A 13,303-nucleotide genomic window follows, 5' to 3' on the forward strand; every position below is an offset into this window, starting at 1 on the left:
GTCACAGGACAGAGAGTGGAGAGCACCAGTTCACACTGTCACAGGACAGAGAGTGGTGAGCACCAGTTCAAACTGTCACAGGACAGAGAGTGGAGAGCACCAGTTCAAACTGTCACAGGACAGAGAGTAGAGAGCACCAGTTCACACTGTCACAGGACAGAGAGTGGTGAGCACCAGTTCAAACTGTCACAGGACAGAGAGTGGTGAGCACCAGTTCAAACTGTCACAGGAGCATCCAGTCCTGCCCTGGTAACTGCCCCCAAAGGAAGTGGAGTGTGGGAAATTGCACTCCGCTTCCATTGAGGGGTGGTAAGGCCAATTCTGCGGTGGGAGCAGGACTTCCACGCTGGGGGCTAAAATTCCCGGCCCCAGAAGGTTGCCGCCCCCGAGGTGGGAGCCTGTGCGGGGAGGCAGAGGGAAGTGGAGGGGAGACGTGGGCGGGGGATGGAGGGGAGAGTGGTGGAGGTGGGGGGGCGGAGAAACCCAGGGCGGGGGACGGGAGGGGCCACATTGCAGCGAAGGTCTGGGGGGGCGAAGTGTGTTGGAGGGGCGGGCCTGGGGGCTCTGTGCCTCGGTGCGGGGATGTTTGGAGTGGGGTGGATGGGTTGACTGCGCAGATGGCGGTTGGTGGATATGGTGTGGTTGGCGTCGCGGGAGCGTGGCTCCGGGGTGGCCGGGGCTGGGGGCTCGACATCCGGGGGTGTTCGGCATTTGGGAAGGATTCTGACGGGACGGGACGGGTTGGGTGTGGGGGGGTGTTCCCGGTGTTGGGTGGGTCCGGAGCCGGCGGGGGGGGGCACGGTCTGGGGATCGGGGGTGGGCTGTTTGGGGCTGGGTTGGGGAGAGACTTCTTCACTCGGGGAGTTGTTGGCCTGTGGGGTTCCCTGCCGCGGAGAGTTGTTGATGCCGGTTCATTGGATGTGTTCGGGAGGGAGTTGGATGTGGTCCTTGCGGCTGGGGGGGTCGGGGGGTGTGGAGGATGCGTGGGAGGGGGGTGGTGCTGGTGTGGGTGATCTGCCATGATCTTGTTGAATGGTGGTGCAGGCTCGAAGGGCCGAATGGCCGACTCCTGCAACTATTTTCGATGTTTCTGTGCTTCTAATTTATACTCAGAATATTTTGGTTGAGGTGAGAGTCTAGGAACGGTGGAGGAGCAGAGATACACAAATTACTAAAAGCCAGTGCACTGCTACAGTGACCAAAGGCTAATGAAATGTTGGCCTTTATCTCGGGAGCTGGTGTACAAAAGGGTGGACGTTATGTTACAGCTGGACAGAGCTCTGGTTAGACCCCATCCGGAGTACTGTGCTCAGTTCTGGGCACCACATCTCAGGAAGGATATGCTGGACTTGGAAGGGGTACAGCGTAGATTCACCAGGATGATTCCGGATGTTAAATTGGAAAAGGTTGCACAGACTAGGCTTGTACTCCCTTGAGTTTAGAAGATTAAGGGTTGAGCTAATTGAGATGTTTAAGGATTTGATAGGGTCGATAGAGAAAAACTATTTCGTCCAGTGGGGAATCTAGAACAAAGGGGCATAACCTTTAAATTAGAGCTAAGCGGTTCAGGAGCGAAATCAGGAGCTCTTTTCCACACAAATGGTAGTGGAAATCTGGAATTCTATCTCCAATCCATGAGGTGCTGTGGACCATCAGCAGCATTGTATTCCACCACAATCTGTAACCTCATGGCCTGGCATATCCCTCACCCTACCATCACCATCAAGCTAGGCGACCAACCCTGGTTCAATGAGGAGTGCAGAAGAGCATGCCAGGAGCAGCACCAGGCGTACCTAAAAATGAGGTGCCAACCTGGTGAAGCTACACACAGGACTACATGCATAATAAACAGCAGAAGCAGCATGTTATAGAGCGAGCCAAGCGATCCCACAACCAACGGATCAGATCAAAGCTTTGGAGTCCTGCGACATCCAATCATGAATGGTAGGGGACAATTAAATAACCAACAGGAGGAGGAGGCTCCATGAACATCCCAATCCTCAATGATGGCAGAGCCCAGCATGCAGTGCAAAAGACCATCTGAGCGGGAACTCCGCTCACCCGTGCAGGGAACTCCCCTCACCCGAGCGGGGAACTCCCCTCACCTGAGCTGGGGAACTCCCCTCACCCGAGCAGGTAACTCCCCTCACCTGAGCAGGTAACTCCGGCATCCTTGCTGTGTGTGCAATTATTCACCCCCCATGGGTTAGCAGAGCACTGATCGAGGGCAGGCTCTGTCCCATTACACCACACATCATCCAACCAGATGTCCTCAGTCCCCTCTCCATAGTAGGCGCCTCCTATTGCTGACAGGGCCGTCCCACAGTTCAACATTCTGCAGACCACATTCGCTGCATTATCATCCCAGCCATCATCACAGACCGTCCCCCAGACGGATTTACGATAGACCTCAACTCTCCCGGAGCACATGTTGTTACCGTTCACCAGTCGTACGGGCACCGGACCTGCAATAGAGACAGGATCACAGTTAAACTTGTCTGGGATTAACTGGACTTTCACCGGGCTCCACGCCTGGATTTTATAACTGGAGTTCGAAATTGCACACAGTCTATTGAACTTGTACCTCAGGTGGGGCATAGTTGGAGAATTGAATGAGATGCACCATTATAAAACATAGGAACAAGTGTAGCCCAGATTCACTGGGTGTAACCAGAGCTGAGGGGATAGTTACAGAGAGAGAGACCAGAGAAGATAAACTGGTCTCGGGAGATTACTGGGTTACCAGGGACGAGTGAGCAGGAGTGTGGAATTAGACTAGGTGGCATATTATAGGATGCGGGGAGGGACTCCGCTCACCCTAGAGGAGGACTCTGCTTACCCCAGAGTGGGACTCCACTCACCTGAGCAGGTAACTCCAGCGTCCTTGCTGTGGTTGCAGTTATTCACCCCCCCTGGAGTGACAGAGCACTGGTCGAGGGCAGGCTCTGTCCCAAGACACTTCACACCCATCATCCAGATGTCCCCAGTCCCCTCTCCATAGTAGGTACCAGTCCGTGCTGACAGGGCCGTCCCACAGTTCAACAGTCTGCAGACCACACTCGCTCCATTCACATCCCAGCCATCGTCACAGACTGTCCCCCAGACAGATTTACGATAGACCTCAACTCTCCCAGAGCACATGTTGTTACCGTTCACCAGCCGTACGGGCACCGGACCTGCAATAGAGAGGAGAACACAGTCTCTGATTTGTCACACTGCTTGTCCGACATCCAGTCCTGGATGAGCAGAAATTTCCTGCAACTAAATATTGGGAAGACCCAAACCGCCACAAACTCCATTCCCAAGCCACCAATTCCATCCCTCTCCCTGACCACTGTCTGTGCTGAACCAGACCTTTGTCGACCTTGGCATCCTATTTGACCCCGCGATGAGCCTCTGACCCCATGTCCTCTCCATCACCAAGACCTCCTGCTTCCTCCTGTGTAACATCGCCCGTCTCCGCCCCTGCCTCATTTCATCAGCTGTTGAAACATACTAGTCCGGGCCCTTGGATACCTCTTGACTTGACTATTCCAATGTGCTCCTAGTTGGTCTCCCATCTTCCACCCTCCGTAAACTTCAGCTCTGCTGCCCATATCCTAACATGTAACAAATCCTGTTCACCTATCACCTCTGAGCCTTTTGTTCATCCCCAATTTAATCGCTCCACTATTGTTGGCTGTGCCTTTAGCTGCCTGGGCCCTAAGCACTGGAACTTCCTTCCTAAACCTCTTCACCTCTCTACCTCGCTCTTCTTTTAGACGCTCCTTAAAACCTACCTATTTGACCTGCCCTAATATCTCCTTATGTAGCCGGATGTCACATTTTGTTTGATAACGCTCCTGTGAAGCGCTTTGAGATGTTTTACTATGTTATAGGCACTATATAAATGCAACGATTGTGCCGATAGATTTAGATGAGGAAAGTCAGGAGGAGGTTCAAGTGGAGCAAAAATGCCGACATGGACTGGTTGGCCGAATGGTCTGTTTCTGTGTCGTATCTCATATGTAAGTTGTTGTTCTCGTTAATCCCACTGCCCCGCTCTCCCCATAGCCCTGTATCAATCCCAAACTAATCCCACTGCCCCGCTCTCCCCATAGCCCTGCATAAATCCCAAACTAATCCCACTGCCCCACTCTCCCCATAGCCCTGTATCAATCCCAAACTAATCTCACTGCCCCACTCTCCCCACAGCCCTGTATCAATCCCAAACTAATCCTACTGCCCCACTCTCCCCATAGCCCTGTATCAATCCCACCCTAATCCCACTGCCCAGCTCTCCCCCTATAGACCTGTATCAATCCCAACCTAATCCCACTGCCCAGCTCTTCCCCCATAGTCCTGTATCAATCCCAACCTAATCCCACTGCCCAGCTCTTCCCCATAGTCCTGTATCAATCCCAACCTAATCCCACTGCCCAGCTCTTCCCCCATAGCCCTGTATCAATCCCAACCTAATCCCACTGCCCAGCTCTCCTCCCCATAGCCCTGTATCAATCCCAAACTAATCCCACTGCCCAGCTCTTCCCCCATAGACCTGTATCAATCCCAACCTAATCCCACTGCCCAGCTCTTCCCCCATAGTCCTGTATCAATCCCAACCTAATCCCACTGCCCAGCTCTTCCCCCATAGCCCTGTATCAATCCCAACCTAATCCCACTGCCCAGCTCTCCTCCCCATAGCCCTGTATCGATCCCAAACTAATCCCACTGCCCAGCTCTTCCCCCATAGTCCTGTATCAATCCCAACCTAATCCCACTGTCCAGCTCTTCCCCCATAGCCCTGTATCAATCCCAACCTAATCCCACTGCCCAGCTCTCCTCCCCATAGCCCTGTATCAATCCCAAACTAATCTCACTGGCCAGCTTTCTACTCCTAGCCTTGGGGTGCGGTGCAGATATGGATCAAGAATCTCTCTGATCACTGCGATACATTGCAATAGTACAAATACATACAAAGCACAAGTGACTCCCCTCACCCGAGCCGGTGACGCCCCTCACCCGAGCCGGTGAATCTACTCACCTGAGCAGGTGACTCCAGCATCCTTGCTGTGTGTGCAGTTATTCACCCCCCATGGGTTGGCAGAGCACTGATCGAGAGCAAGCTCTGTCCCAAGGCACTTCACATCATACAACCAGATGGCCCCAGTCCCCTCTCCATAGTAAGCACCTCCTGTTGCTGACAGAGCCATCCCACAGTTCAACAGTCTGCAGACCACACTCGCTGCTTTTTCATCCCAATCATTGTCGCAAACGGTCCCCCAGATGGATTTATGATAGACCTCAACTCTCCCGGAGCACATGTTGGTCCCGTTCACCAGCCGTACGGGCACCGGACCTGGAGTAGAGACGGAAACATGGTTAAACTGGTCTGGGACTATCTACAGAAACATGCAGTTGTAGGTGGAACATGTACATGGTGCTCTAAGAGGTAACCGAGTAATTTGGATTTTCAAAAGACACTTATCAAGGTTCCAGATGTGAGACAGGGTCGGCAAGGTTAAGACTAATGTCTACAAAGATGATACCAGACACAGTCCCACGAGGGAGAAAGGAATGGCATACAAAGCTAAAGCTCACTGGATGGCTAAAGATACAAGAATGCTAACAGAAGTGAGAGGTTAACTCTATCAGGAAAGTTTGAACAGGCTGACGCTCTTTCCTCTAGAATAGAGAAGACTAAGAGGTGTCCTGATAGTGGTCTTTAACATTAGGAAAGTGTTCGACAGTGTCATGTCTGTACTTTTGGGATCACTAGCCACTAGATGACGTCACTGTTGGAGGCCATTGGCCTCATGCTCCTGGTGTTGGCCCTGTTGGCCAGGGGTTGTAGGGCTGGTCTGGTGCAGGCTGGTGGTGGCTGGGCTGCCCATTGACCACTGTCCCTGGAGTGGGTCTGCCTCCCACTGGCTGTGTGTGTGTCCTGCAAGGGGCATCACATTCGTTCCAAAGGTCCAGGCTACATGGTCAGGTAGCCTCCTACAGGGGAATTCCATTGGCATCAGCATGGTCCCTGTAGGACCCAATGTCCTTTGGCAGTGTCCAACTGGTATACATGACACCTTGGCTCTGATCACACATAGTCGAGCCTGCATTATACATTCTAGCACTTGCATCACTTTTGGGTGTCCTGGTTTCAACAGACATGGTTACATTAGGCATTTCACATTCTTTATTATTATTGTTGACACAATAAACTTGTTCTTAACCTTACTGACACCTGCATTCATCTCATTAGTCACATTAGTTAAACCAGCATCACAATTCATGGTTAGATTGCATACATTTTCATACTTGCACCCTTTAATTGCATCTTTAGCTTTAAAGTCCGTGTACTCAAATAGCTGAAACTTCCCCTTTAAATTTCTTTGGTTACCGGTCTCCTTTAAGGGAGCCTTCAAATCTGATTGGCCGCTCGGTGTCACATGATGCTCCTCCATGCTCACTCGTGGTATGGTGGAGGCCATTTTGATTACAAGTTTTTCTCCTTGTGCTGCGGCTGCCATTTTCTGGCTTTCCTGCAGGTAGACTGTGGTGCTCTTTCCTTCCACAGGTTCGACCCTGGACATCGGGAATCTATTTCTTTCAATGCCATTCACCTCTTGGATTGCTGCCCCGGCCCGGAAAGTGGAGTTTGGATCCTCGGTCTCGGAGATTTCGCCGGAGTGCCGTGGGCAGTCGAGCTGGACAGTGGAACTTCCGGATGCTGCGATGGATCCATGTTCGAGGTCGATTGCCGGAGCCCGGAGGCCTGGGAGCAGTTTCGCTTGGACAGAATGCCGATTGGCCGGATTCAACCAAAATTCTTCAAAGGTCGCTTGGTTCATCGCAGACTGGCTCGCCCCTGTGTCGCTCTCCATAGAAACTGGGACCCCGTCGACATCTACTTTCTTCGGTGGAGCAGATATGAGTTCCATACTCTTCTTCCAGGCATTGAGCAACTTCACCTTCCTCTGTGCCGGAGCCCCGGTGATCAGCCAACTTATCAGAGACGTGGTGAGTAAAGCTTTTTCTGCAGATCCTTTGAAGGTCCTTTTCTCTTTGCATGCATAGTCTTTGTGGCGGCACTGGTGGGCCCTGTTTCTGCCCTTAGAAGTATGCATGCGGTGCACTGCTCTCGTTGGTTTAGAGTCCCTTAATGCTTCATTTAGGTGGTCGCCAAAGTCGCACGGTGCAGCCAGTCTCAAGTGTTCCAATCTTTCTACAAAATCGTCCCAATCTTCCCCATCGGTAAATTGCTGAAAGTTGCTGAGATTCGACATGCTGAGCGTGTGGTTCGTGACCTCGTATCCCATCCTCGTCGCCAGTTGCAGCGTATGTAGGCACCTTTAGTAATGACTCCACGAGGCAGGGTATGATACTTAAACTGTGTAGACCTGTCGTCCTTTATTTGCAGCTCCTGAGTGAGGACAATAAGCTGTGTGTTCCTTTTTATACTGGGTTACCTGCAGTGTGTAGGTAACCCTTAGGTCTCCAGCAGCAGCACCCTCTGGTGTACAGGTAAGGTGTGTACAGTGTAAGGGTACATTCAGTGTTGCATAACAGTGTTACAGACATCACACAGTAAACAGGCATGCATACACAACACCGGACACGGACACGGGGGCGAGTCAATCGATAATGAGCCAGAGGACATTCGACAAGCTGTGAGGTACCAAGGCTGTGAAGCCCAGGCTGAGTCCAGTCAATACCAAATTGTGCACGTACACCAAAGTACTCATAACGGTGATTGGCAGTGCCACAATTAAAGTGTTGTATGATGGTGCAGTTCACGAGTTACCGCTATGGATTGTCCCAGGCAATGGCCCAACGCTGTTCGGCAGGAATTGGCTTGAAAACATCAGATGCAATTGGAACGACATCAAGGCGTTGTTGTCGGAGAAAGATACATGTGCCAAGTACTGAGCAAATTCCCCTCGCTGTTCGAACCAGGCATTGGCAACTTCACGGGAGCCACGGTGCAGATCCACGTGGACTCGGATGCAAGACCCGTCTATCATAAAGCTCAGGCAGTTCCGTATATGCTGAGGGAGAAGGTCGAAATCGAAATGGATAGACTCCAGCGTGAAGGGATCATATCACCAGTTGAATTTAATGAATGGGCCAGCCCCATTGTTCCTGTGCTGAAAAGTGATGGCACAGTCAGAATCTGTGGAGACTACAAGGCTACGATCAACAGGGTTTCGAAATAGGATCAGTACCCGTTACCAAAGGCTGATTACTTGTTTGCAATGCCAGCCGGGGGAAAGTGGTTTACCAAACTGGACTTGACGTTGACCTACATGACACAGGAGCTGATCAAGACGTCGAAGAGACTTACGTGCACTAACACGCATAAAGGACTGTTTATTTATCACAGGTGCCCTTTCAGAATTCGCTCGGCTGCAGCAATATTTCAGAGGAACATGGAGAGTCTACTGAAGTCCGTCCCCAGAACCGTCGTGTTCCAAGATGACATCCTGATCACAGGTCGTGACTCCGAGAAACATCTGAACAACCTGGAAGAGGTTCTACATCATCTGGACAAAGTGGGACTCAGACTGAAACGCTCGAAGTGCGTCTTCATGGCACCAGAGGTCGAATTCCTGGGGAGGAAAATTGCTGCTGACGGCATCAGGCCCACGGACGTGAAAACCAAAGCCATCAAGAATGCACCCAAGCCGCAGAATGTGACGGAGCTGCATTTGTTCCTGGGTCTACTCAACTACTTCGGTAACTTCCTACCTGAATTGAGCACTTTTTTAGAAGCACTGCACATGCTGCGAAGAAAAGGCAACAACTGGGTGTGGGGTGCATCTCAAGGCAGAGCTTTTGAGAAAGCCACTAATCAGCTTTGCTCTAACAAGCTGCTGGTACATTATGACCCATGTAAACGTTTAGTATTGGCCTGTGATGCTTTGTCATATGGAACTGGGTTCATACTCCAACAAGCTAATGATTTGGGTAAACTTCAACCAGTCGCGTATGCTTCAAAAAGTTTGTCAAAAGCGGAAAGAGCCTACAGCATGGAAGAGAAAGAAGCATTAACCTGTGTGTATGGGGTTAAAAAGATGCATCAGTACCCATTTGAACTGGAGAGAGATAACAAGCTGCTCATTGCACTGTTCTCTGAAAACAAAGATATCAATACCAATGCTTCATCCCGCATCCAGAGGTGGGCGGTGACATTATCCGCTTATGATTATGTCATTCGCCATAGACCTGGCACTGAGAATTGTGCCGATGCTTTGAACCATCTGCCGCTGCCCACACCGGAGGTGGAAACACCACGACCGGCGGACCTATTATTAGTTACAGATTCTTTTGAGAGTGAAGGAACCCCTGTCACGGCTCAACAAGTTAAGACCTGGACCAGCCAGGACCTGATTTTATTGGTGGTGAAGAGTTGCATCCTCAAAGGTGATGCCATACCGAAGCAAATGTGTGAGGAGACCAAACCTTACATTCATCGCAGAGACAAACTGTCTATTCAGTCGGATTTTATACTGTGGGGCAATCGTGTTGTTGTGCCCAAGAAAGGGAGAGAGAAATTTGTACGTGAGCTACATAGCACACATCCCAGCATTGTAATGATGAAAGCCATCGCCAGGTCTCATGTATGGTGGCCGGAAATTGATTCTGAGCTGGAATCATGTGTGCATCAGTGCAACACTTGCATGCAGCTCAGCAAAGCACCAGCGGAATCGCCGCTGAGTCTGTGGTCGTAGCTGTCCAAACCATGGTCCAGGATCCACATAGACATTGCAGGTCCCTTCCTGGGGAAGACGTTTTTAGTTGTGGTGGATGCATATTCAAAGTGGATAGAGTATATAATCATGTCATCCAGCACATCCACAGCTACCATTGAGAATTTCAGTGTCATGTTCGCGACACATGGTCTGCCTGACATCATTGTTAGCGACAACGAATCGTGCTTCACCAGTCAGGAGTTTCAAGAGTTCATGAAACTCAATGATATCAAACATGTAAGGTCAGCACCATTCAAACCTGCATCCAATGGGCAAGTAGAATGTGCTGTCCAAATCATAAAGCAGAGTGTGAAGTGAGTAACCCAAGGGTCACTGCAGACCTGCCTGTCATGCATACTGCTGAGTTACAGGACAAGCCCACACTCACTTACTGGGGTCTCGCCTGCTGAACTAATGATGAAGAGAGGTCTTAAAACCAAGCTATCTCTTGTACATCCTGACTTGAATAATCATGTTGAATATAGAAGACAAAGTCAGCAAGGGTATCACAATCGCGCAGCTGTGTTACACGATATTTCTGTAAATGATCCTGTATATGTTCTGAATTATGGTCAAGGTCCCAAGTAGATTGCTGGTACTGTCATGGCCAAGGAGGGCAACAGAGTATTTATTGTCAAGCTCAAAAATGGGCAAACATGCAGAAAATATATGGATCAGACAAAGCTACGGCACGCAGACGAACCGGAACAGTCGGAGGAAGAGACAATCGACGACCAACCAACCTATCCCCAGTCATCAGAGGACTCAGTGGTCATCAGTGAATCGGGACTTTCAATCACTGACATGTTCAATGAAAATGGATTTTCAATCTCTGACATGGCCATTGCCCCTCCCACCAGGTCAGCCACCCAGCCACCAGTCACAGCAGACTCCGAACACTCACCCAAAGCTGCAGTTGAACTGAGATGGTCAACCCGGGAGCGTAAAACACCAGACCGTCTCAATTTGTAAAAGATTGTGTTAATATCTCAGAGGGGGGGTATTGTCATGTATGTAATTTTGGGATCACCAACCACTAGATGACGTCACTGTTGGAGGCCATTAGGCTGCACGCATGTGTGTGCAGCCCAAGTATAAAAGGCCAGCCATTTTGTATATTAGTCACTTTGGGCCTTAATAAAGCAGAGCCAAGTTCATACCTCTTGGAGTTAAACAGTACTCAGTCTAACAGTTATTGCATACAAAACAGTAGGATAGTTGTAGGAAAGATGTTTCCACTTGGGGGGAGCGGGAGACCAAAACTAGGAGCCATAAATACAAGATAGTCACAAATAAATCCAATCGGGAATTCAGGAGAATTTTTTTTACCCAGAAAGTGGTGAGAATGTGGAGCACGGTACCATAGGGAGTGGTTGAGGCAAATAGCATAGCTACATTTAAGAGGAATCTAGATAAACACATGAGGGAGAAAAGAATAGAAGAATATGCTGATAGAGTGAGATGAAGCAGGGTGGGACGAGGTTCGTGTGGAGCAAGGACCAGTTGGGCCGAATGGCCTGTTTCTGTGCTGTACATTACATGTCACTCTATGTCGATGTTGAACCCATGTCAGGAACAGGAGACAAGGTGAAGTAATGAGAAAGAACAATGTTTATATGGCACAACAAGTCCAGGAATGGGGCTGGTACCAGCCTCATTGTCACCCAGAGTTCACAGAGCTATCAACTGGGTCAAGCTCCCAAAATGGGAACGCTGTCCTGGGAAAGATACAGGTGAAGCCCAGGTTTACAGGGACAGGATCAGCAGTCAACAACAACAATTCCCATTTATACGGCACTTTATGCAGTAAAACATCCCAAGGCGCTTCACAGGAGCATTATCAGACAGAAATTGACAACATGCCACATAATCAGATATTAGGACAGGTCAAAGAGGTAGGTTTTAAGGAGCATTTTAAAGGAGGAGAGAGGGACAGAGAAGTTTAGTGAGGGAATTCCAGTGCCTAGGGCCTCGGCAGAAAGATGAAAATCAATGAAGCACAAGAGTCCAGAATTGGAGGAGCGCAGAGATCTCGGATGGTTGTAGGGCTACAGAAGGTTACAGAGATAGGGAGGGGCGAGAGCCATGGAGGGATTTGAACACGAGGATGGGAATTGTAGGGTAGGAAGAGGTTATAGAGAAAGGGAGGGGTGAAAGCGATGGAGGAATTAGGTTTAAGAAGTTTTAAATTGAGACAGTGCCTGACTGGTAGCCAATGTAGGTCAGCGAGCACGGGGGGTGGTGAAGGGTGAACAGGACTTGGTGCGAAAGATGTGGAACAGCCGGTTGCATTATTACAAGCGTAATGAAAGCTTCAAACTCACCCGAGCAGATGACCCCAGCGTGCTGACCACAGGGACTGCTGTTGGCACCGAGGGGATTGAAGAGGCATCGGTCCAGGGAGCGCTCTGTGCCGTCACACCTGACACCACTCAGCAGGATTTCCCCGCTCCCTTGGCCGAGGTAGGCCCCGGTTACCGACTCGGCCTTCCCGCAGTTCAGCTGCTTGCACACGATGTCCCCGTCGGTGAGGTTCCAGCCCTCGGCACAGACAGTCCCCCAGGTGGAGTCATGAAAGACCTCCACTCTGCCCGAGCACACGTTGTTCCCGTCTGTCAGTCTGACCGGGAAAGGACCTGTCAGGGACAACACATAGGGGTCAAGTTTCGGCCTGAGTTGCTCCTGTTTTTTTGGAGCAACTGGTTTAGAATGGAGTATCTTAGAAATTGCAATTCTCGGCATTTAGTTTGCTCCAGTTCTAGTCAGTTAGAACAGTTTCAATTTGGAACAGATTTTTTTTTTCAAAAGGGGGCGTGTCCGGCCACTTAGGCCCACTTTGAAAGTTTAGGCAGTGAAAACATACTCCAAACTAACTTAGAATGGAGTGAGTGTAGATTTTTGTACGTAGGAAAAACCTTGCCTACATTTAGAAAATCAGGCGTAGGTTACAAATCAGGCATAGGGAACGGTGGGGGGCGGGAAAGGGAAGTTTACAAACATTAAATACTTCAGTTTTACAAATAAAGAGCCATCATCAATAATAAATGATAAATAATCAATCAAAAAAAATTTATGAAAAATTAAAAAAATTTTAAAAATCAATAAATAAAAAATTAAGTTTCTACTCACCGACTGCAGCACCGGGAGCCCTCCAACAGCGTGCTGGGACGGGCCCCCCCAGTGTGTCTCTCTTTCTCTCTCTGTCTGTCAGTGTGTCTCTCTCTCACTCTCTGTCTGTCAGTGTCAGTGTCTCTCTCTCTCTGTCTGTCAGTGTCTTTGTGTTTCTGATAGCGGGGTTGGCGGGGTGGGGGGAGGAGGAGGGGGGAAGGGGAGGAGGAGGAGGCGTAGGGAGGGAGGGGTGGGGAGGGGGAGGGAGGGGTGGGGAGAGGGAGGGAGGGAAGGGGGAGAGGAGGGGGAGAGAGAGGGAGGGAAGGGGGAGGGGGAGAGGATAGGTAGGGAGAGAGGAGAGGGAGGGAGGGGGAGAGGAGAGGGAGGGAGGGGGAGAGGAGAGGGAGGGAGAGGAGAGGGAGGGAGGGGGAGAGGAGAGGGAGAGAGGTGAGGGAGGAGAGGGAAGG

The 13,303-nt window shown here is 50.3% G+C and overlaps 1 protein-coding gene across 1 annotated transcript in view; it reads right to left on the minus strand.

Moving 5' to 3' along the window:
* Positions 1-1,458: 1,458 nt before the first annotated feature.
* LOC139230198 (scavenger receptor cysteine-rich domain-containing protein DMBT1-like) overlaps positions 1,459-13,303 on the minus strand; it is a 30,099-nt gene continuing 18,254 nt past the window's right edge. Inside the window, exons 6-11 of the mRNA XM_070862038.1 lie at positions 8,223-8,278; positions 6,515-6,981; positions 5,024-5,338; positions 2,853-3,176; positions 2,151-2,465; positions 1,459-1,523 (exon numbers count right to left, since the gene is read on the minus strand). Coding sequence (XP_070718139.1) covers positions 1,459-1,523; positions 2,151-2,465; positions 2,853-3,176; positions 5,024-5,338; positions 6,515-6,981; positions 8,223-8,278 — 1,542 coding nt within the window. The remainder of the gene's footprint in view (positions 1,524-2,150; positions 2,466-2,852; positions 3,177-5,023; positions 5,339-6,514; positions 6,982-8,222; positions 8,279-13,303) is intronic.

This window comes from Pristiophorus japonicus, chromosome 19 (assembly GCF_044704955.1).
Source record: "Pristiophorus japonicus isolate sPriJap1 chromosome 19, sPriJap1.hap1, whole genome shotgun sequence".
In the NCBI taxonomy this organism is placed as follows: Eukaryota; Metazoa; Chordata; class Chondrichthyes; family Pristiophoridae; genus Pristiophorus; species Pristiophorus japonicus.